General features: G+C 54.2%; 2 protein-coding genes across 4 annotated transcripts; one reads left to right on the forward strand and one right to left on the reverse strand.

Moving 5' to 3' along the window:
• Positions 1-2,551: 2,551 nt before the first annotated feature.
• Positions 2,552-9,366, forward strand: Angptl6 (angiopoietin like 6). 2 transcript variants are annotated; one of them, XM_004632838.2, is made up of 6 exons: positions 2,552-2,631; positions 5,099-5,710; positions 6,530-6,707; positions 7,437-7,624; positions 7,697-7,967; positions 9,153-9,366. In XM_004632838.2, the coding sequence occupies exons 2-6, from the start codon at positions 5,105-5,107 to the stop codon at positions 9,341-9,343; spliced, it is 1,434 nt and encodes a 477-aa protein (XP_004632895.1). In that variant the 5' UTR covers positions 2,552-2,631; positions 5,099-5,104; the 3' UTR covers positions 9,344-9,366. The 2 variants fall into 2 exon arrangements, with proteins under 2 accessions (XP_004632895.1, XP_023572917.1); XM_023717149.1 differs by lacking the exon at positions 2,552-2,631 and adding an exon at positions 4,577-4,922.
• CUNH19orf66 (chromosome unknown C19orf66 homolog) lies at positions 7,938-15,094 on the reverse strand. 2 transcript variants are annotated; one of them, XM_023717156.1, is made up of 9 exons: positions 14,934-15,094; positions 14,326-14,449; positions 14,134-14,183; positions 12,973-13,011; positions 12,522-12,671; positions 11,390-11,493; positions 11,145-11,299; positions 9,551-9,807; positions 7,938-8,012 (listed from the first exon to the last, which is right to left on the reverse strand). In XM_023717156.1, the coding sequence occupies exons 1-8, from the start codon at positions 14,952-14,954 to the stop codon at positions 9,566-9,568; spliced, it is 885 nt and encodes a 294-aa protein (XP_023572924.1). In that variant the 5' UTR covers positions 14,955-15,094; the 3' UTR covers positions 7,938-8,012; positions 9,551-9,565. The 2 variants fall into 2 exon arrangements, with proteins under 2 accessions (XP_023572924.1, XP_004633066.2); XM_004633009.2 differs by lacking the exon at positions 7,938-8,012 and having other exon boundaries at positions 9,545-9,807; positions 14,934-15,093.
• Between the last annotated feature and the right edge of the window lie 5,127 nt (positions 15,095-20,221).

Here is a 20,221-nt window from a genome sequence, read left to right on the forward strand (position 1 = left end):
TTTTTTGAGACGGGGTCTTTCTAAGTCACTAAGGTGCCTGGACTGGGCTGGAACTCGCGATCCTCCGGCGTCAGCTTCCAGTGTTGGGATCACAGGCTCGAGCCACCGCATCCGCCTGTCCCTGTCTCTTGCCGTCGATACATTTCCATCTTCCTCCTGTGCGCCTGTCTCTCTCCAGCCTCCTGAAGTCTCTCCCTCCCTTCCTCCGCGGAGTCTTCTCCCAGCCGCCAGGGCTGAGCCCGAGGGGGCTGGCGTGGGGGCCAGTGCGGGGCCTCAGCGCAGGCCGGCAGCCCAGCCTGGCAGCCTCTCTTTCCTTTCTGGGCTCCGGATTCTGCTCGGGTTACTCTGGAGTTGAGTTCTGCAGGACGCAGGAGAGGAGAGCACGTCTCGGCCGGAGCTGCTGTCTGCCAGGCTGGGCTCAGGCGCAGTGAGTCTCTCTGAGATAAGTGCTATTTCTTTCTGTTCTGTGTGTGGTTTGGCTTATGCAAAAAATGTGACTGCATGTGTGGGAGACTGTTGGAAACTCCTCGTTTGGCCGCGGGGGTCCTGGGTGTGGGTGTCGCTGTGTGTTTGCTTGCTGTCTCTGTGCTGGCCCTCAGCCTGCAGGGGAACCCCTTTTAAATCAGGGCTATCCTCTTATAACTTGTGCTGAATGTGTGACCATACAGTATATTTTGTTATCCTGGGACACTGAACCCAGGGCCTCTGCACTGAGTTATATCCCCAGACAGTTGTTCTTTTTGAGGCAAGCTCAACTGTTGGTTAAGTTGCTAAGCTGCCCAGGCTGAGCTCAGACTTGGCAATCCTCCTGCCTCAGCCTTCCAAGTAACCAGAATTATAGGCGTGCACCACCATGCCCAGAAATGCATGGCTGCATTTTATTATTTTACTCTTATGTATTTGGTATAGAGTCTCTCTGTGCAGGTCAGACTCATAGTGATCCTCCTCTCTTCAGCCTCCTCAGGGCTGGGATTACAGGCATGTGCTACCACGCCCAGACTCTGGCTCAGTGCCCACCCTGGGGCACGGCCTGCCCTACCTGGGAATCTGAACGCTGGCTCCTGCACTTGCCTGAGCAGGTGCTTAGTCTGCTAAGCTCTCATGCCACCCCTTGTAGTTGCATTTTGACACATAATTGTTGTATTTGTCCTCTCTCTCTCCCCGCCTCCCTCCCTCCCTCTCCACTTCCCTCCCTCCTTTGAGCCAGGGCCTTGTGCTACACAAGCACTTTCTCGGTCAACTACAATCCAGTCTTCCGGTTATGTCTATAGGTTGCCTGTGCGCGTACCTGTGTGTGCGCCAGGCATAGACCCCTTCCGTCTGTCCTAGCTGCTCTGTGCAGAGGCCTGCCTGCTAGGTCAGCTGTTGGCACGAGTGTGTACGAGCTCCGGAGCCAGGAAGCCAAGCTCTCACGGCTGCTTTCCGGCTGTCTGCTTGCAGCGAGTGTCTCACATCTGAACCTTAGCTTTCCCTCCTACAAAGTGAGGCTACTCACAGAAGCCAGTTTAAGTTGCCGGGATTAAATGAGATAAAAATGTGTATCGTGGGGGCTGGTGAAATGGCTCAGCGGTCTAAAGCATCTACTTAGAACAAGCTTAGCAAAGCACAGGGACCACGGTTCAATCCCCCAGCACCACATGCCAGCCAGCCCCGCCCCCAGGTGGGCTGAGCTGGCCACACACACACACACACACTCTAAATAAATAAATAAATAAATAAAAAATAAAATTAAAAAAAAATGTGTATCGTTTAGCTGAATGTGTCGGGCCTGGGAGATGGCTCAGTGGAATAAGCGCTTCCCTGGCAAGCGCAAGGGCCTGAGTTCAACCCCTGGTTCCGCCAAAAACAAAAAAAAAGAATGTGTAGCTATATGTTTCCGATTCCAGCTACTCAGGAAGCTGATGCAGGAGGATCCCCAAGTTCCAACTCAGCCTGGGCAATTTAGCAGTTTAGTGAGACCCTTGTATGGGGGCCAAATAAATAAATAAAGGGGCTGGCCAAATAGCTCAGGATTAAAGCACCTGCAGGCCGGCCCAGGGGCTGGTAGTTCAATCCCAGGCCTGCCTTGGGGCCCTGCCCTTGGGGTGCGCTGAGGCTGCAGTTGAGACTGGGTGTGGTGGTGCCGCCTGTAATCCAAGCACTCGGGAGGCTGAAAGCAGGCGGATCACTAAGTGAGACCCTGTAGACCTTGTCCTAAAATACAAAATAAATAAAAATTAAAAAGGACCCAGCAAGTGGCTGTCACTGTCTGCCTTGTCCCTTTGTGTGTCTGGACTGCATGCCTCCTGCATCCCACAGGAAGGCCCTACCAGGGTTTGCCACCTCCCACTCTCTGCCCCAAGGGCTATGTGGGGGTGGGGTGGGGGATGGTGCCGCCAGGGGCACTGACCTGTGGTTATCAGGCTCTGGTGGCCTGGGCTGGGGGATCTGGACTCAGTTCTCCAGTGGGAAATGCTAAATATTTACAGTTGCGCCTCTCCCGGGCTTGGGGGTGGGGGCGCTGAGCGAGCCTCTTCTCTCTCTCTCAGCCTCTCCTTCCCAGCTCAGAGGCCCTGCGGGACCCTCCTGTGCTGCCTTGCTGGCGTGAGACTGCTGTGAACCCCACAGGACTCTGGTTCTTGGCTGTGAAAGGTGAGCGGGTGTGGCGAGGGCAGACGGATCTGCTTCTTGGGGGACCTCAGCCTATTTACTTGGTTCCCTTTCTTCAGGCTGGTAGTGGGGTGGGGCAGCAGTGGGAGTCTAGCCCCTACCTGTGTTGGGGAGGACGGGAGAAGAGGCTGCCAGCCCTGGGCGCCCACACTTGCTGTACAACAGCGGCGCCTGCATCCTGCTCCAGCTCTGGAACCCTGTATGGCTCCTACCTGATTTAGAGTTGAACCCTGAGTCCTCAGCAGAGCAAAGACCAGCACACTGTGCCCCATGTCACCTCGTTGCCCTGGTCCCCTGCTCTGTTTGAAGTCAGTAAGTCACCCTGGCCAGGCGTGAATTTGAGATCCTACTGCCTCAGCCTCTCAGAGTGCTGGGATTACAGGCATGCACCACCATGTCCTGCTTCCTGACTGGGTTTTCCTTACTGTTTTCTAACTAGAGTATCAGACCCAAAAGGTGGGGATTCTGTCTGTTTGGGGGACAGCTGGACCCACACCTACTGCCCACAGCAGCTCTTGGCACAGGGCAGGTGTTCGAGCGGTGCTTGTTGCACAAATAAACAGAATAGTGTGGGCTGATGGGAGCCGCAGGACGCAGAATGTGTGCCACCAGAGTGTGTGGCGTGGGTGCGGCACAGCTCCCAGGGGCTGGTGGGCATACACCGGAGTGCCTGTCCCCTTCTAATGACCCTGTGTTCCCCAGTGGGAGAGCCATGGACTCGTGGGACCTGTAGGGTCAGGATGGGGTGCCATGGTGTCCTTGTCCGAGGAAGGCGCTTGCATGAGGTCAGCGTGTGGCACTGCACCTACACCTTGGTGCTGCCTGAACAGAAGTTCATGGTGTGATGGGGTGGGGTACACAGACCCAGGGCCTGGGGGCTTTGGGGACACGGAGCCTGGAAACTCAGGCTCTAGGGGAGTGTGGTGGCACACCCCTGGCCTGTGATCCCAGCACTTGGGAGGCTAAGGCGGGAGGGTCGCCACTTGTTCAAGGCCAGCCTGGGTTTCATAGTTCAAGGTCACCCTAAACTACAATAGCAAGACTCTGTCTCAAAACAAAACAAAAAAATAAATAATTAAAATCCAGATTGGGGGGGGGCTGCCAGTTAGTTCAGTTGTTTAAGTGCCTGCTGATGAAACACAGGCAGGCATAGGATACCGTAGTTTCATTCCCCAGCTCCACTTGCCTTACCAGACCCACACTTAAGGCAGCCTGAGCCAGCCAACAAAATCCAGATTTGGCCTCAGCGGTCTGATATTTTAATAGGGGGGATTCAGATCATAAAAGTGATAAATAAATGGGGTAATTTCAGGAGGACAAATAGGCAAACGAAGACTAGGATAGGGAGGGGTCACCTTTCTTTTTTTCCTTTCTTTCTCTTACTGGGGATTGACTCAGGGGTGTTCTGCCACTGCGCTATGTCTGTGGCCATTTATTTATTTATTTATTTATTTTTGCAGAACTGGGTATTGAACTCAGGCCCTTGAGCTTGCCAGGGAAGCACTTATTCCATTGAGCTATCTCCCGGCCCCTCGTGGCCCTTTAAAATGTCTGTTTTAAAATTTATTTTATTTTATTTATTTATTTTGGCGGAACTGGGGATTGAACTCAGGTCCTTGCGCTTGCCAGGGAAACACTTATTCCACTGAGCCATCTCCCGGACCCTCGTGGCCCTTTAAAATGTCTGGTGTTTTTTTTATTTTTGGGATACGCTTTTAACTTGCCCAGGTAGGACTCAAGCTCGGGATCCTTCTTCCTCAGCCTGAGTGGTTGGGGTTCCAGGTGAACACCGCCACATCTGATTTGAGCATTAACTTTTTTTTTTTGGTACTCAGGACCTTGCGCTTGCCAGGCAGGTGCTGTGCCGCTGAGCTACATCCCTGCCCGAGCGTGAACTCTTAACTGCAAGTGTGTTAGGAATTCTGAACCCTGGGTGGGCAAGGAACAGGGTGCTTGTTAGAACGTGGAGAATGCGCCAGCTCAGGCCCCCAGGTGCAAAGGCTGCAAGCCTGGCATTTGCCTGGTGATGTATGGGAGGAGGTGAGGCCCGGAAGGCCCTTGAGCTTTTTTCCTCTAGGGAACGTGGGAGCCACACGGGGTTCCCATGTGCAGGCCCCGGATGTTCGCAGGCATCCCCTGAAGCCTGGGAGGCATCAGCTGGAAGTCCAGATGTCATCTATGGGACGTGGAGGAATGTAGTTCTAAACAACGGAGCTGACCCTGGCCTGGCGGGCGGCTGGATCTGGAGTGGACAAAGTGCAGCGCACTCTGGTGTGAGGAGCTGCACATCCACAGAGCAGGGGGCACTGTGAGCTCCTGCAGCTCCTCCTCGGTTCATGCATCAGGCACGGCGCTGCCTCGGGGCTTCTGCGCCTGCTGTGCCCCTGCCCGAGACGCTTCTCTGGGACAGGATCTTTCCGTCTGTTCTGTTTCCATCTGACCCCCGCAGGTGGCCATGGCGGTGCCTTGGCTGCGCGCGCTGCCGCTGCTGCTCATGCTCGGCGCGTCGTGGGCGCGGGCGGACGCGCCGCGCTGCACCTACACCTTCGTGCTGCCTGCGCAGAAGTTCACAGGAGCGGTGTGCTGGAGCGGGGCCGCGCGGCCCGCGCCGGAAGCGGTCAACGCCAGTGAGCTGGCGGCGCTGCGCATGCGCGTGGGCCGCCAAGAGGAGCTGCTGCGCGAACTGCAGCGGCTGGCGGCGGCCGACGGCGCCGTGGTCGGCGAGGTGCGCGCGCTGCGTAAGGAGAGCCGCGGCCTGAGCGCGCGCCTGGGCCAGCTGCGCGCTCAGCTGCAGCACGAGGCGGGGCCGAGCCGGGGGGCGGAGCCACGTCCGGGGGCGGGGCCGAGCCGGGGGGCGGACCTCGGGGTGGAACCTGCCTCAGCGCTGGAGCTGCTGGGCGAGCGCGTGCTGAACGCATCCGCCGAGGCGCAGCGCGCCGCCGCCCGCTTCCACCAGTTGGACGAAAAGTTCCAAGAGCTGGCGCAGCTCGTCAGCCAGCAGGGCGACCTCATCGCCCGTCTGGAGCGCCTGTGTCCCGGGGGCGCGGGAGAGCAGCAGCAGGTAACCGCGGGGCCTTTTCTCAGCAGCCGCTCGCTGTGCGCATGCCCTGCGCAGCTGGCGACCTGCAACCCGATCTCTTATCCGCAGTTCCGAAATCCGGGGTGGGGGGGCGGGGGAGGGAGTGGGGGTGGGGGTAGGACCCAAACCAGATTCTTACCCCTCCCTGCCTTGCTTATTCGGGTCCAAACGTGATTGGTGGCCATGAATAGTCTTAACTGCATCCACTTAAGGTGAATATTCCTAGAATTCTGTACTGAAGGTTCTCATCATGTAAAGGCCAAATGTACCCTATATCGCCATCTCTAGAATACGTCTGGGCCCGGTTTTGGGAAGAGATCGTTGCTGTGTGACAGTCCCTAGAGAGTTGATAAAATGTTAAAAGTTGCATGTGCTTTTATTACCACTTGCAGATAGGGAGATGGAGACATAGAACAATTATGCTGTGAACTCCAGAATGGGATTATGAGAATCCTTTTTCTGAGATGGAATCTCATTATGTTATATAGGCCTGCCTGTGAATTTGCAATCCTCCTGCCTCAGCCTCCCTAGTGCTGTTTTTTTTTTTTGTGGAACCAGGGATTGAACTCAGGGTCTACTGAGCCATCTCCCCGGCGCCTTAGTGCTGGTATTGCATGCATACATCACCACAGGGTGCCTGGCTCCCTCGTGGGATTCAGCCCAGCTATCTCTTTACTTCCAAAGCCAAGAGTTAGGCTGGGGAGAGTCAGTTTAGCACTTCCTGTTTATCTGAGTACTAAGAGAGTGACTCCCCCATCCAAATGAGGGTTAGGGCAACTGCATTTCTGATTGTCACCCCAGGTCCTGCCCCCACCCCTGGTGCCTGTGGTTCCCTTGAGTCTGGTGGGCAGTACCAGTAACACCAGCAGGAGCCTGGACCCAGCACCAGAGTCCCAGAGAGACCAGACGCTGAGACAGCAGGGGCCTCTGGCCTCCCCCTCTCTCACAGGGCAACCTGCTAGCCCCACCAAGCCGGCAGGTAAGAGGCAGCAGAATGTTAGGGATGCGAGTATCCCCAGTGCTTATGGGTAGCAAGAAATAAACAGCTGGATTCCTCTTAGGTAAGTGGCCTAGAAGAAAAGATGCTCTTATTCTGATAATGGAACAGGGAGGTAGGGCTCCTATCTGATACCACCACCAGCGCTGAGATGCACCTCTAGGCTGGGGCTGGTAGGGTGCCTGCCCAACACGCTCAAGGGTTTGGGTTGAGTCCCCTGTACTACATAAAACCAAAACAAAAAGGCCAAACTTATGATGTTATGAAAATAGCAAAAGGAGAAATTAGTAGAGAAAGAACTCTTAATTTCTGAAGGGACAGCAGATTTAAGAGGCTCCTTTGAGGGCCAGGGAGAGATAGCTCAGTAGAATAAGTGCTTGCCTGGCAAGTGCAAGGTCCTAAGTTCGATCCCTGGTACCGAGTGCTCCTTTGTGAGAAAGTGGTTAAAAGTACCAGCAGGACTTATATTTTGGTAAGGAGACACAGAGCCTGGGTTTAAGAGGTCCAAACTCTTCATTTGCTCTGGTGAGAGACAAGAGACTTAAAAGAGTCTTGTGCTGGTAAGAAAATAGCAATTGATGTTCTTACTCAGGTGAGGGAAACGAAGAGAAAGGACTCTTAGTTTGGTGAAGGGATCAGAGGGAATCAGGAGTCTTACTCTGAGGGACTGCTTGGGCCAGCTGTGCCTCTCCCACGTCCCTGTGTTCACAGGCCCGTGGCAGGACTGTGCTGAGGCCCACCAGGCGGGCCACGGGCAAAGTGGGGTATACGAGCTGCGCCTCGGCCGTCGTGTGGTGTCTGCGTGGTGTGAGCAGCAGGTGGAGGGGGGTGGCTGGACGGTGATCCAGAGGCGACAGGATGGCTTGGTCAACTTCTTCACCACCTGGCAGCAGTACAAGGTAGGTGGGGCAGGCAGAGGCAGGGCCGGGGAGGGCTGGGCACTGGTCCCTGACTGCTACATCCTGTTGCAGGTGGGCTTTGGGCGGCCTGACGGGGAGTACTGGCTGGGCCTTGAACCTGTGCACCAGCTGACCAGCCGCGGGGACCACGAGCTGCTGGTGCTGCTGGAGGACTGGGGGGGCCGCGGGGCGCGCGCTCACTACGACAGCTTCTCCCTGGAGCCCGAGAGTGACCATTACCGCCTGCGGCTTGGCCAGTACCATGGAGATGCTGGAGATTCTCTTTCCTGGCACAACGACAAGCCCTTCAGCACAGTGGATAGGGACCGAGACTCCTATTCTGGTGAGGAGAGCTGCTATTTTATGGGAGGACAGTGTACTGTGATTCCTGGTAAGGAAATCGAAAGTGGGGGTGGGGTGAGGTTCCCCTCTGGTAAGCATTAGAGTGAGGAAACTTCTTATAAGAGAACAAGCAACGGGGGACTTTTATTCTGGTAAGGGGATGGACAACCCATATTCTTTCTCTGAAGAGGCCAAGGAGTTAAGAATCCTTTTCTGCTGGGCATGGTGGCACATGCCTAATCCTAGCACTTGGGAGGCTGAGGCAGCAAGATCCTTGTGAGTTCGAGAACAGCCTGGGCTATAAAGTGAGTTCAAGGCCAGCATGAACATAGTGAGACCTAAAAAAAGAAATCTTGGGACCAGGGAGATGGCTCAGTAGAATAAGTGCTTGTCTGGCAAGCGCAAGGGCCGGAGTTCAATCCCCGGTTCTGCAAAAAAAAAAAAAAACAAAAAACAACAACAACAAAAAAATCCCTTCTAGGGCCGGGGAGATGGTTCGGTGGAATAAGCACTTCTCTGGCAAGTGCAAGGGCCTGAGTTCAATCCCTGGTTCCGCCAAAAAAAAAAAAAGAAAAAAAAAAAATCCCTTCTGGTGGAAGGTAGATGCTAGATGCAAGAGGTAGAACATTTTTGTTTGTTTTGGTGCTGGGAATCAAACTCCCAGGACCTTGGGCTTGCCAGGCAGGTGCTTCCACACTGGGCTATATCCCTGGTCCTTTGGTTTGTTTTTTGAGACAAGATCTTGCTATGTAGTGACCTTGAATTCACTGTGTAGCCCAGGCTGGCTTCAAACTGGCAGGGATTTTCCTGCCTCAGCCTCTTAAATGCTGGGATTTATGGGCGTGCAGCACTACAACTCAGCTTAGGAACTTTTTTTAAAATCTAGAGCCTTGTGCATGCTAAAAGCATATGCTGTATTGCAGCCCAGACTTATTGCAGAAAGGAAACAGAAAATTTGTTTTGTAAAGGAATAAGTAGACTTCTGCTGGGCAGAAAATACAGGAAAGGCATGACTTGTACTTCATTGAGGAGATAGCGGAGGAATTAAGGCTGTTACTCTGAAAGTGGGAGCTTTTATTCTGGTGAGGAGGTATCGGGGTTTATATGCAAGAAGGAGGGGGCAGGAGATGCCTAGCAGAAGCCTTGCACTAGGATGTACTAAGGGAGGCTTTCTCTTGCTCCTCAGGAAACTGTGCCCTGTACCAGCGTGGAGGCTGGTGGTACCACGCCTGTGCCCACTCCAACCTCAATGGTGTCTGGCACCGTGGTGGCCACTACCGAAGCCGCTACCAGGATGGCGTCTACTGGGCTGAGTTCCGCGGTGGGGCATACTCGCTCAAGAAGGCTGCCATGCTTATCCGGCCTGTGAGGTTATGACTGTCCCTTGGTCCCCAAGGTCCAGGGTGAACTAGCCACACATCCCTTGTGGCACAGTTCCATTCCAGCCTTTCCCCAGGCTCGAGATCTCTTCCCAGGGCCTCTGAAAATGGGGCCCAGGAGCCCCCCGCCAAGATCTCAGGCCCCGATGGCTCCCGAGGGCATTTCTGTGTGGGGCTGAGCTCAGAGTTGCTAAGAACACAGTACCATAGCCTGGCGTGCTCACTCCTGGGACCCGGCCGCCGCTGCCGCCGCTACCTCCGCCTCCTCCTCCTCCTCGTCCTCCTCCCTCAGGTCCTCCAGGATGAGGTTGTCTAGGTCCTCCAGCAGCCCACACTGGCTTAGGCAGGTGGCCACGGTGGAGCCACTGCTGATGTGGGGGGTGCTGGGGTGCAGGACCTTGGGCAGGTGGTTCTGCTGGCGGCTCTTGGGGTGAGCGCAGGAAGTCCCGGGCACGTGGGGCTCTGGGGACAGAGAAGGGGCTGAGGCCACAGGCCAGGCCAGGAACTGCAGAGCTCAGACCCTGAGGCCATAGGGGATGGGGTGCCACATGGAGCAGGCATACAGGCAGACCATAGGTGCCCTGTGTGTCTCATGTGACCCTGGGAACAGGTAGGGGAGACCACGTAGTTAGGGGAATGACACTTCTGTTTTTTTTTTTTTTTTCCTTTTTGAGACAGAGTCTTCCTATGTAGACCAGGCTGGTCCTGTACTCACTATGTAGCTCAGGCTGGCTTTGACTCAGTGATTCTTCTAGTCTCCCAAGAGCTGGGATTATAGGCATGTGCCACCATGCCTGCCAGGCTTCCATATTTTTTTTTTTTAAATTTATTTTATTTGTGTGTGTGTGTGTGTGTGTGTGTGTGTGTGTGTGTGTGGCCAGCTCAGCCCACCAGGGGGCAGGGCTGGCTGGCATGTGATGCTGGGGGATTGAACCGTGGTCCCTTTGCTTTGCTAAGCTTGTTCTAAGTAGGTGCTTTAGACCACTGAGCCATCTCACCAGCCCCAGGCTTCCATATTTTTAAAAAAGTTTTTTTTTTTGAGTTTTTTTTTTTTTAATGAATTTAGGACAGGATCTACAGGGTGTACAGGTCTCACTATATAGCTCGGACACGTAGTGATTCTCCTGTTTTCAGCCTCCCAAGCACTGGGATTACAGGTGCGTGCCACCACGTCCAGTCTCATTCGCCATCTCAGGGCGTCCCGGGGGCAGGGGCAGGGCTGGCGCTGGCAGCCTGGGATTGAACCCTGGCTAGCTTCTGTGCTCTGCCGAAGCAGGCGCTTTAGGCTAAGCCATCTGGCCGGCCCCTGACTTAGGGTTTTGCTGCAGCCCATGCTGTCCATATTTGTTTTAATTCTTACAGTTTTGGGGATTGAATCCAAGGCCCTTCCCCTGAGCTGTATCTAATGCCTCCCCCTGAATCCCCTTTGGGTTTAGAGGCAGTTTCTCTACATTGTACAGGCTGGGCTTGAATTCACTAGGTAGGTCAGGCTGGCCTCTGCCACCTGGCAGTACTGTCCCTGCTTCCCACATGCCCATTTGACAACTGTGCGCTATCACACACAGTCGCCAAGTCCTTTTTAACCTTTTTGTATTCTGAACCAGGATCTGGCTAAGCCACTGAATGACCCAAACTAGGTTTGAATGAGAGATATTCCTGCCTCAGCCTCCCAAAATTCTGGGATTACAAACGTGCCATCACACTTGGCTGAAACCACCTTAAGACCACAAGAGAGGACCTAGAGGGTCAGGCTGCCCAGACTTTGTAGATGCAAGGGCAGGGGCGCCCCAGGGCCTCACCTCGCCGGTTGTAGCAGTCAGCAGCAGAGCAGGAGTGGGTGTGCGTACTGCGTCGATCCGTGTTCGTGTCCCAGCGTGGAGGCAGGATCCGCGTTGGAGATACGGGGAAGCCACACCCGTAGCAGGGGGACTGGGACCCCATCTGTGCCCAGCCCCTGGGGGCACGCAGGGCTGTGAGGGTCTGGGGCAGGGGAGAGTAGGGGTGGGGCCAAAGCTGTGGGTGGGGTATGGGGCGGGGCCCTCACCGGAAGTTGTGTCGACACCTCGGGCAGTGGAACTCAGCCAGCCCCCACATCTTGTCCTCTGGCACGGGCTCATAACGCTTCCGGCATCTCCGGCATCGGGACACCTGGGGGTGTGTGGAGAGGGGTGGTGACCACCAGGGGTGGTCAGAGGCAGCTGAGATTACAATCAGGACTGGCAATGGACTGCAGTGGCTGGCGGTGGCTACAGAAGGCAGTTATACCGGGGCAGTGTCCATCGGGGTTCCTACTAAGAGCAAGGGAGCTGGTTGAGCATTTGCCACAAACACAGCACTTAGTAGTCAGGGGGTGCAAAAGTCAGATTTGGGGGCCAAGTTTGACTTCTCTTTATGCTGGGGAGTGAGTCCAGAGCTTTGGCTCTCAGCCTTTTAAAAATGTTTTATTTAGGTACAGGGTAAGTTCTTCAGGCTGGGCTTGACTCTGCAGCCCTCCAGCCTCAGTCTCCTAGAGTGCTGGGATGACGGGTGTGAGCCCCTTCCTGGCTCCCTGTTTATTTAGGTTTGTCTTTTTTGGGGGGTGGGGGTACCAGGGATAGCTCAGGACCTTGTGCTTGCCAGACAGGTGTTTGTGCCACTGAGCTATCCCCGGCTTTCCACGTTTGATTTCTGAAGTTGCTGTCAAACTGCCGCAGCAGCAGGATCAGGTCAGAGGTCAAGGATTTCAGCAAATCAAGGTCAAAAGTCCAGCTTTGAGGCAAGGCATGGTGGTGCATGTCTGTAATTCCAGCACCTGGGAGGCTAAAGCAGGAGGATCCCTGAGTTTGAGGCCAGCCTGGGCTACATAGTGAGACTGTCTCAAAAACAAAACAAAAGCAAAAAAAAAAAGGTCTAGCTTTGAACACAGCACTGTGGTGCACACCTGCAATCCCACCACTTGGGAGGTTGAGGCAAGAAGATCTCCAGTTTGAGCCCAGCCTGGACTGTGCAGTGAGACCCTGTCTCAAAAGAACCAAACAAAACTGCCCATGTGCATCAAGGGCTGGTCTCAGGAGGTCAGGATGAGCTCTGGGGCTGGAGGTCGATGGCTGGGCTACCAAAGGGACCATTGCTGAGGCTGAGAATGGGAGTTGGGAGTGAAATTCAGACTGGAGTCAAGATCAAATTTGGGCTGTCACCTCCTTCCGCTGGGGCACGCGGCGCCACCACACGTGGTCACAGCCGGAGCAGGCAAACTGCCGGTCCACAGCGGGGATGAGGTCGTCCTGGGCTCGCTGGAACATGCGAAGGTTGGCCTCTGTCAGCGGGAGAAGCGAGGTCGCCACGGCCTGTGGGGTGGGAACAGGAGATGTCACCATCTTCCCCCACATCAACACCCTCCTGGGGCTGGGGAGATGGCTCAGTGGAATAAGCACTTGCCTGGCAAGTGCAAGGGTCTGAGTTCAATCCCCAGTTCCACCAACCCCCCCCCCCAAAAAAAAAAAACAAAAAAAAAAACACCCTCCTGACAAACTTGGCCTCCTTCTGCCCTTCTGGGTATCGGCTCCAGACAGATGGACTTCCCCCACCCGCCACCATCAGTGTCCCCCTGCACCCCACACCCTGGCCGTACCAAGGCAACCAACACACCTGGATGTCCTGGTCCTGCTTCATATCCTCTGGGGGGTCCTGGATGGAGACATGGGGGGGGCAGAAACTGGGGGAGACCTCTTCAGCTGCTTGTAGGGGGCATGGCCCATGCATAGGGGCTCCAAAATAGGAAGCCGTTTCGGGCTTCATGTAAGAGTAGGGTGCTGGAAGTGGTAGCGAATGCCAGTAATCTCAGCACTTGAAAGCTGAAGCAGGAGGATCGCTGCAAGTTCGAGGCCAGCCTGGGCTACGTAAGTTCAAGGCCAGTCTGAACTACATAGCAAGACCCTGTCTCCAAAACCAACAAAACAAAGCAGTAGGGTGCCCCCGAGTTCCCAGGAGCTGAGGAGAGCTGCATCTGCTTTCTGAAGCTGGGTGCGCAGCCTCAAGTATCCGAGCAGGTGGACGTACATCACCCTGTTGCTCAGATGAGGAAACAGGCTCAGAGCCTGGCTCACGCTACGAGTGTGGCCGGCAGCGACCTGGACTCTGCCTGCAGACTTGTGTGCCTTGACATAGATGTAATGCCTCACAGATACACGCTCCAACCCAGCCTCTACAACTGCTAGCTGTGGGAAGGTGGGCACACCCAGGTTCTGACTGATAGGCAGCTAGGGTTCAAATTCCACCTGCCACCCCTCAGTTCAAGAACCATGCTCTGGCCTCAGTTTCCTTGTCGGTAGAATAGGAACGATCAATGACAAAACCTGCCCCCTGTGGCCACGGAGTTGGTCATCCCGTGTCCTGCCTCGTGGGAAGTGGAAGTGGCCGATCAGTGCCCCCCTCTGCTGTTATTTCCACCACAGCCTCTAGTTGGATAAACGTTAAGGTGCGTCACAGACTTTTGAGGCTGACAAGACGCCTTTTCAGGCGGGTGAAATCCAGTCCAAGGGGCCAGGAGGCTAAGCGGCTCGTGGCCAACTTGCACCTGGACACCATTCATTCATTCATCAACCAACACCGGGGCTCCCTGCCTCTCTGCTCACTTGGCTCTCTCCCCGCACTTAACGCAATCAGCACGTAATGGGCGCCCACCGCGCCCAGCCCACCGTTTGCTTAGTGCGCCTGGAAACGCGGTTAAAGTCAATGACGCTGAGGATGAGCTGGAGGGCGTCCCCATGGCTGGGTAGGGACCTCCCTCTAGAGAAGGGGACAGGTTACCTGGGCATCCAGGCCGCTACTGAGCCCCTGTTCATCTTTCTGCTTGACCCCTGGGGTAGAGGAAGGAAAGGAGCTCTGAAGGATCTGTCCAGAGTTTCAGGGAGCCCCGTGCCTGGCTCCCCGGGCCTCTCCGTTCGCCACGCCCCCTCGGCACCACACGTGCTGTCCCGGCCCGGGGACCCCACGGCTCACCGTACACGATGGAGCGCCCCACTCCAGTGTGGTCGCTGCCGAATTTTCTCATCAGAGCCCCCGCCTTCCTAGGGGACACCTTCCCATGAAACTTCTCGCGCAGGCGCCGGACGCTCTTCTCCAGCTGGGACGGGGACAGAGTGGGGGTACCGAGGTGGGGGAGGGGAAATCGAGGTGCCACTGTCCCTCCCCCACCCTAGGTATCATCTCAAAGCCTGAACTTGACCCTTGATTTTGGCCTTTGAGTCCCCACCCCCTCCATCCCTACGTGGCATTTCCTGGAAAAAGCCAAAGTCCCCGGGCCATTGGGGTAGGTGGGACGCGAACAGGGACGAGCGCCCCAGCCTACGGTTGAGGGGGCAGGTGACCCACAGCCTCTGACCCCTGACCCTGTACCCTCCCCAGCTTCTTGGGGAGGCCGCCTCTCTTGAGAGGTGGTGGAGGTGGATGTGGAAGTCACTGTCCTTTCCCAGGGGTGTGATCTGGATTTAGGACGGGGTAGGGGCTCCCCAGGAACTGCGAGCCTCCCTCCCATCCTAGGCTGCTCCCCATTCCTTCTCAGCGCCGTCGCGGCCCCAGGGGCCGGGCCTGGCGTGGCCATGTCCTACCTCCACGCCTTCCTGAGACATGGTGGTGGTGGCGGTGGTGGCTCAGGTCTCCGCGAGGGTCCGCACTGCGCGTTCAGCCGCCCCCCCCACCCGCCAGGGCGCGCCCGCCCGCCCGAGCTTCCGCGCAGGATGGGGGCGGAGCCTGAGCCGGCCACGCCCCTCCTCCCTGACCCCTCCCGCTTTCGCTTTCGTTTCTTTGGGCTTTGGGTGCCGTGGCTCCGCCTCTGCTCTTGCACCCCAAAGCCAGTCGGAAGCCGAAGATGTGGGGGCTGTGCGCCCTGCGGCGGAGCGCGCGCACCTCGGCGGGAGGCGGCGCTGCCTCTGCAGTCGGTCACATGTCCCCACGCTGCGCGGGGTCCGCGTCTGCGCGTCCCCCGTGGGGGCGGGGCCGCCTCGCGAGTCCCGCTCCCCGCACGTGTCGGTCCCCCTACTTCCTTGCTCCTTCATGCCCTGCCTCTTCTTCGGGATCCAGGGCTCTTTAGGACCCGGACCTTTTAAAACTTGCTTGGAGGTAGCCTACATCCCCTCTTGGAACGTCAGTTTACTGCTCTGTACAATGGGGACGACCTTGCACAGGCGTGGCGACGCATGCTGTCATCCCCGCGTTGGGGAGACTGAGGTGGGAGGAAGATCGTTGTGAGTTCGAGGCCAGCCGGGGCTACATAGCGAGACCCTGTCTCAAACAAACAAACAAAAAATGGGAATGACCGTAATGCTTACATCCTGGATCAAAGCGTGTGTCAGGAACAGAGAACTTCATGGCGCCTAGCATGCGGAGGACCCTTCGGTATCGGTATCACGGGGCCGCCTGCCCCGTGTGTTCCAGGAATCTGCATTATAAATAGGAAGGTTGGGACTTGTATGCGTCAGGACGGTTGGTTTTGTTTGTTTTTAAACAGTGCCTCAGTGTATAGTTGAGGCTGGATTTGAACTCATTACTTACTGGCCTCAAACTCGCCGCAATTCTCTTGCCTCCGCCTTCCAAGCTGCCACTACTATGGGCAATGACCAGGACAATTCTATTTATTTGGTACAGGGTCTCGCTACGCAGCTCAGATTCGTAGTAGGCCTCCTGTCTCAGCCTCCCCAGCACTGGGATTACAGGCTGTTCCACCATGCTCACTTTCGGTGGCCAGTGTGGCACACCCGGGATTCTGGGGCTGGTGTGGCATGTGCTACTGGGGGTGGAACCTGGGTCCTTGTGCTTGCCAGGCAGGCGCTTACACTGCTGCGCTATCTCCCTGGCCTGCCAGAACAATTCTAACTTAGCACAGGGAAGCAGAAATTACTTCTTGGAGAAAGAGTTGTTTATACATCGTCACTGAAATTTGGGGGAATAGTAGCTGTCATTCAAGCTATCAGGAGGCTGAGTCAAGAGGATTGCAATTTTGAGTCCAGCCTGGGCAACTCTGTGAGCCACTGTCTGAAAAATAAGAAGGGCTGGGAATGCACTTGGTGGTAGTGCGCTTAGATATTGTGTCTGAAGCCCTGGACTCCGCCCTTAGCAGGGCCAAAGATACAGTGTGTCCAGATACGTAATGCAATACTATGCAGCCATAAACGGGATGAAATCCTGTCATTTGCAATGAAAGGGATGATGCTGGAGGCCATTAAATTGACAGCCAGGCACAGGAAGACAAATACTGTGTGACCTTAGTGACCCGGAACGCTAAGAGAAGTTGCTCTTCTGCAGTGGAGGGTAGAATCCCTACTACTGAAAGCTTAGAGGGGGAGAAGAGGGACGAGGTTGGTCACAGGGCGAATGGTGACAGGAGGAAGACATTCCAATGTCCTAGTGAGTGCCCAGTAGTGGGGCTATGGTTGATTGTGGTGCCTGTGTGTTTCAGAATAGCTAGAAGGGAGGATTCCCCCTGCAGTGCTGGGGATTGACTACCTTTGTACTGAAATACATCCTTAGCCTGCCTGCTTGCCTGCTTGCTTGTCTCCTCCTCTTCCTCCTCCTCCTCCTCCTCTTCCTCTTCCTCTCCACCACCACCTCCTCCTCCTCCTCCTCCTCCTCCTCCTCCTCCTCCTCCTCCTCATTCTTCTATTTGAGATACGATCTCAGTAAGTCACTAAATCACCCAGGTTGGGCTTGAATTTGAGATCTCCTGCTTCAGCTTCCCCAGCATTGGGATTATAGGTTTATGGGCTTGAAGATACATACATTCTTTTTGTTTTGATACAATCGTTAGAAAATAAAAAAGGTCAAGGAAGATAGCTCAGTAGAATCAGCGTTTCCCTGGCAAGTGCTTCCCTGGCAAGCGTAAGAGTCTGAGTTCAATCCCCGGTTCTTGGGGCAGGGAGGAGATAGCTCAGTAGAATAAGTGCTTGCTTGGCAAGCGCAAGGGCCTGAGTTCAATCCCTGGTTCCACCTGAAATCCCAGAACTAGAGGCCAAGACAGGATTGTCAACCTAGGCTGCATCATGACACCATGTCTCAAACATTGAAAACAAAACAACAAGCAAGCGAGTCAGTAGATCTAGCCCACAGTAGGGAGAGGGCAATAAGGCCCTTCCTCGGGGTCTTATCCTGTTTTCCCCTGTCCCTGGCTGGCTGCCCCTTTGGGGCAAGGTCACCCAGGGCCCTGGACTGGGAGAAGAAAGAAAGTCCATTGGGACCACGACCAGAGTCTTGAACTTTGGCCTTCGTAGATCAGCCAGGAAACAAATACCCCAGCTGGGCCCCAAACATGGGACAGCTGCGTCTCTTCCCCCCCCAACCTGGGCAGGGGGGTGCACGCACACGTGTGCGTGCATGTGTGTGTGTGCACATGTGTGTGTGTATGTGTGTATGGTGTGAGCTCTGTAGTCTTCATTTTGCTTTATTTATCTTTTTGCAACAGAGTCACCCTGTGTAGTCCAGCCTTGCCTCTTGAGGCGATCCTCGTGCCTCAGCCTCCTGAGTTCTGGGATTACAGGCGTGTGTCGCTGTACCCAGCCTCCTGGCCTGTATTTTCCACATTGCATATTTCTCTAACATTTGAATTTCTTTTGCAATGAACACACGTCTGTTTTGTAAGCAGGAGAAAACAGATCCCGTATATAAATCCAATTATTTAAAAAAAAAAATAACATTTATGGATCAGTGGGAATACAGTTCTGTCTTCAGCATGCAAGGCCCGGGAATTTTTCTTCATAACACAAGATTCTATTGTTCCATTTTCGCAGAATCAACTTCATTGTTTTTCTAGAAATTTGATCTGTGCAGGAGTTGAGGAACTGGTTTGGGGACACTGTAGATAACTTGCTTAGCAGAAAAACTGAAAAGCCTAAAATATAGGCGCCCAGCTGGGGCACAGCTGTCATCGCAGCACTTCAGGGAGGCTGAGGCAGGAGGGTTTCCTTGAATTCAAGTTCTGCCTGGGCCACATAGTGAGTTCACGGCCAGTTCTTCACTGTAACTGAGCCAGTCTATGGGGCAGCGTTCTTAGCAGTAAAACAGAGGCCGAGCAGCAGCCTCGAGATTAAGGAAATCACCGCAGGGTGAGCTGAATTCCTTAGTTTTGAGTTACCGTAATGCAATCCCTGTGGGCAATTAACTCAAAGAGAAAATATTATTTTGGTTCACAGTTCTACACGTTTCAGTCCAAGATCAGGCGGCCTTTTTCTCTGGGCTTGTCTTCAAAGTATCATGCTAGAGCAAACCGGTGACGTCAGGGGCCAGGAAATAAAGAGGAAGAATCAGGCTCCGTTCTGCAGGCCCGGTGGACCACAAAGCGTCCCATAGGAAGACCCACAGTCGTTCCAATAGCGCCACCTTGAGGACAGAGCCTTTAGCACACAGAGTTGGGCACATTCATCGGGTCCACAGAGGGGACCTGGTTTGGTGATACACGCTGTGATCCCAGCCGCTCCAAAGGCTGAGGCAGGAAGATCATGAGTTTGAGCATAACTCAGGCAACTTTCTGAGACCCGTATCAAGTTATTTATTTTATTATTTATTTTTTTGGCGGAACCAGAGATTGAACTCAGGCCCTTGTGCTTGCCAGGGAAGTACTTATTCTACTGAGCCATCTCCCTGTACCCCCCCATATCAAATTATTAACAAATAAAAAGGGCTGAGGATGCATTTTATGGTAGAATATTTATTAGTATGTGTGAGGGCCTGGGTTCCAGTTCAGCACTAGACATGGGAAGAAACACTAGATTTCAAAGGCATGGTGGTGTGTGCTTGTAATCCCAGTACCTGGGAGGCTGAGGCACAGCATCTCTGTGAGTTTGAGGGCAGCCTGTACTACAAAATGAGTTTGAGGCTGGCCTGAACTGCACAGGGAGGCACTATCTCAAGAAAACAACAACTATTTTGGATTTATTAGGTTAAATTAAAAAGATAACTATTAAAACTAACTCCACTGGTCTCTTTTTAATTAATTAAATTATATTATGGATGGGACACAGGGCCGCTCTTCCTCTGAGCTACATCCCTAGCCTTTAATTTTTTAAATTATTATACGACTGGATCTTATTAATAGATACAGCTGGGCTCAGACTTTGGTCCTTCTGCCCGAGCCTCTCGAATAGCTGGGGGTCACAGGTGTGGGCCCCCAGACAAAGGCTGAATAAATGTCTTGATCCTTGTAAAAAGATTCAGGCTCAGACCATGTTAAAATATCCTTTTCTACCGGGCATGGTGGAGCACTTGGGAGGCTGAGGCAGGAGGATCGTTGCAAGTTCAAGACCAGCCTGGGCTACAAAGTGAGCTCAAGGCCAGCCTGAGTTGCATAGTGAGACCCTGTCTCAAAAAACCCCTCAAAAGTCCTTTTCTAACTGGGAATGTGGAGATTACAGAAACAAACAGGAGTGCTGGAGAGGCTGAGGCAGGAGGATGGCCAGGAGTTCAAGGTCAGCCTGAGCTACATATCCAGACCCTGGCTAATAAATTTTGTTTTGTTTTGTTTTTAGCAAACACATTTTTTTTTTTTTTGGCGGTACCAGGGATTGAACTCAGGACCTGGCACTTGCCAGGCAAGCACTTATTCCACTGAGCTATTTGCCTGCCTCCTGCAAACACATATTTCCTATGATCTTCTAGAAATTCAGTGTTCTTCTTGTGATTTTCTTTTTTTCCTGATGCTGAGGGTGGAACCTGGGGGCTGCTGCATGCTGGACAAGTGCTCGCCCCTGAGCTGCACCCTACCACAAATTCCACAAATAGGTTCTCTGTAAAGCTGTTTTTGAAGAAGGATGTAAATGGAGCCCAATAAGGGAAGGTGAAACCAGACTTGGGGAAGGGGCATGCAAGGCTCCTGAGGTAGTGTAGCTTGAGTGTTGACATATATATATAT

Source organism: Octodon degus, unplaced genomic scaffold (genome assembly GCF_000260255.1).
Source record: "Octodon degus isolate 3935 unplaced genomic scaffold, OctDeg1.0 scaffold00050, whole genome shotgun sequence".
NCBI classification, from domain to species: domain Eukaryota; kingdom Metazoa; phylum Chordata; class Mammalia; order Rodentia; family Octodontidae; genus Octodon; species Octodon degus.

Coding starts and splice junctions, on each gene's coding strand:
- Angptl6 (XM_023717149.1), top strand. CDS start 4,680: ATGGGAGGAGGTGAGGCCCGGAAGGCCCTTGAGCTTTTTTCCTCTAGG. Junction 6,708..7,436: donor TAGCCCCACCAAGCCGGCAG/GTAAGAGGCAGC, acceptor CTGTGTTCACAG/GCCCGTGGCAGGACTGTGCT. Junction 7,625..7,696: donor CCACCTGGCAGCAGTACAAG/GTAGGTGGGGCA, acceptor ATCCTGTTGCAG/GTGGGCTTTGGGCGGCCTGA.
- CUNH19orf66 (XM_023717156.1), bottom strand. CDS start 14,954: ATGTCTCAGGAAGGCGTGGAG. Junction 14,450..14,933: donor TGTCTCAGGAAGGCGTGGAG/GTAGGACATGGC, acceptor TCCCCGTCCCAG/CTGGAGAAGAGCGTCCGGCG. Junction 11,300..11,389: donor AGGTGTCGACACAACTTCCG/GTGAGGGCCCCG, acceptor GCGTGCCCCCAG/GGGCTGGGCACAGATGGGGT.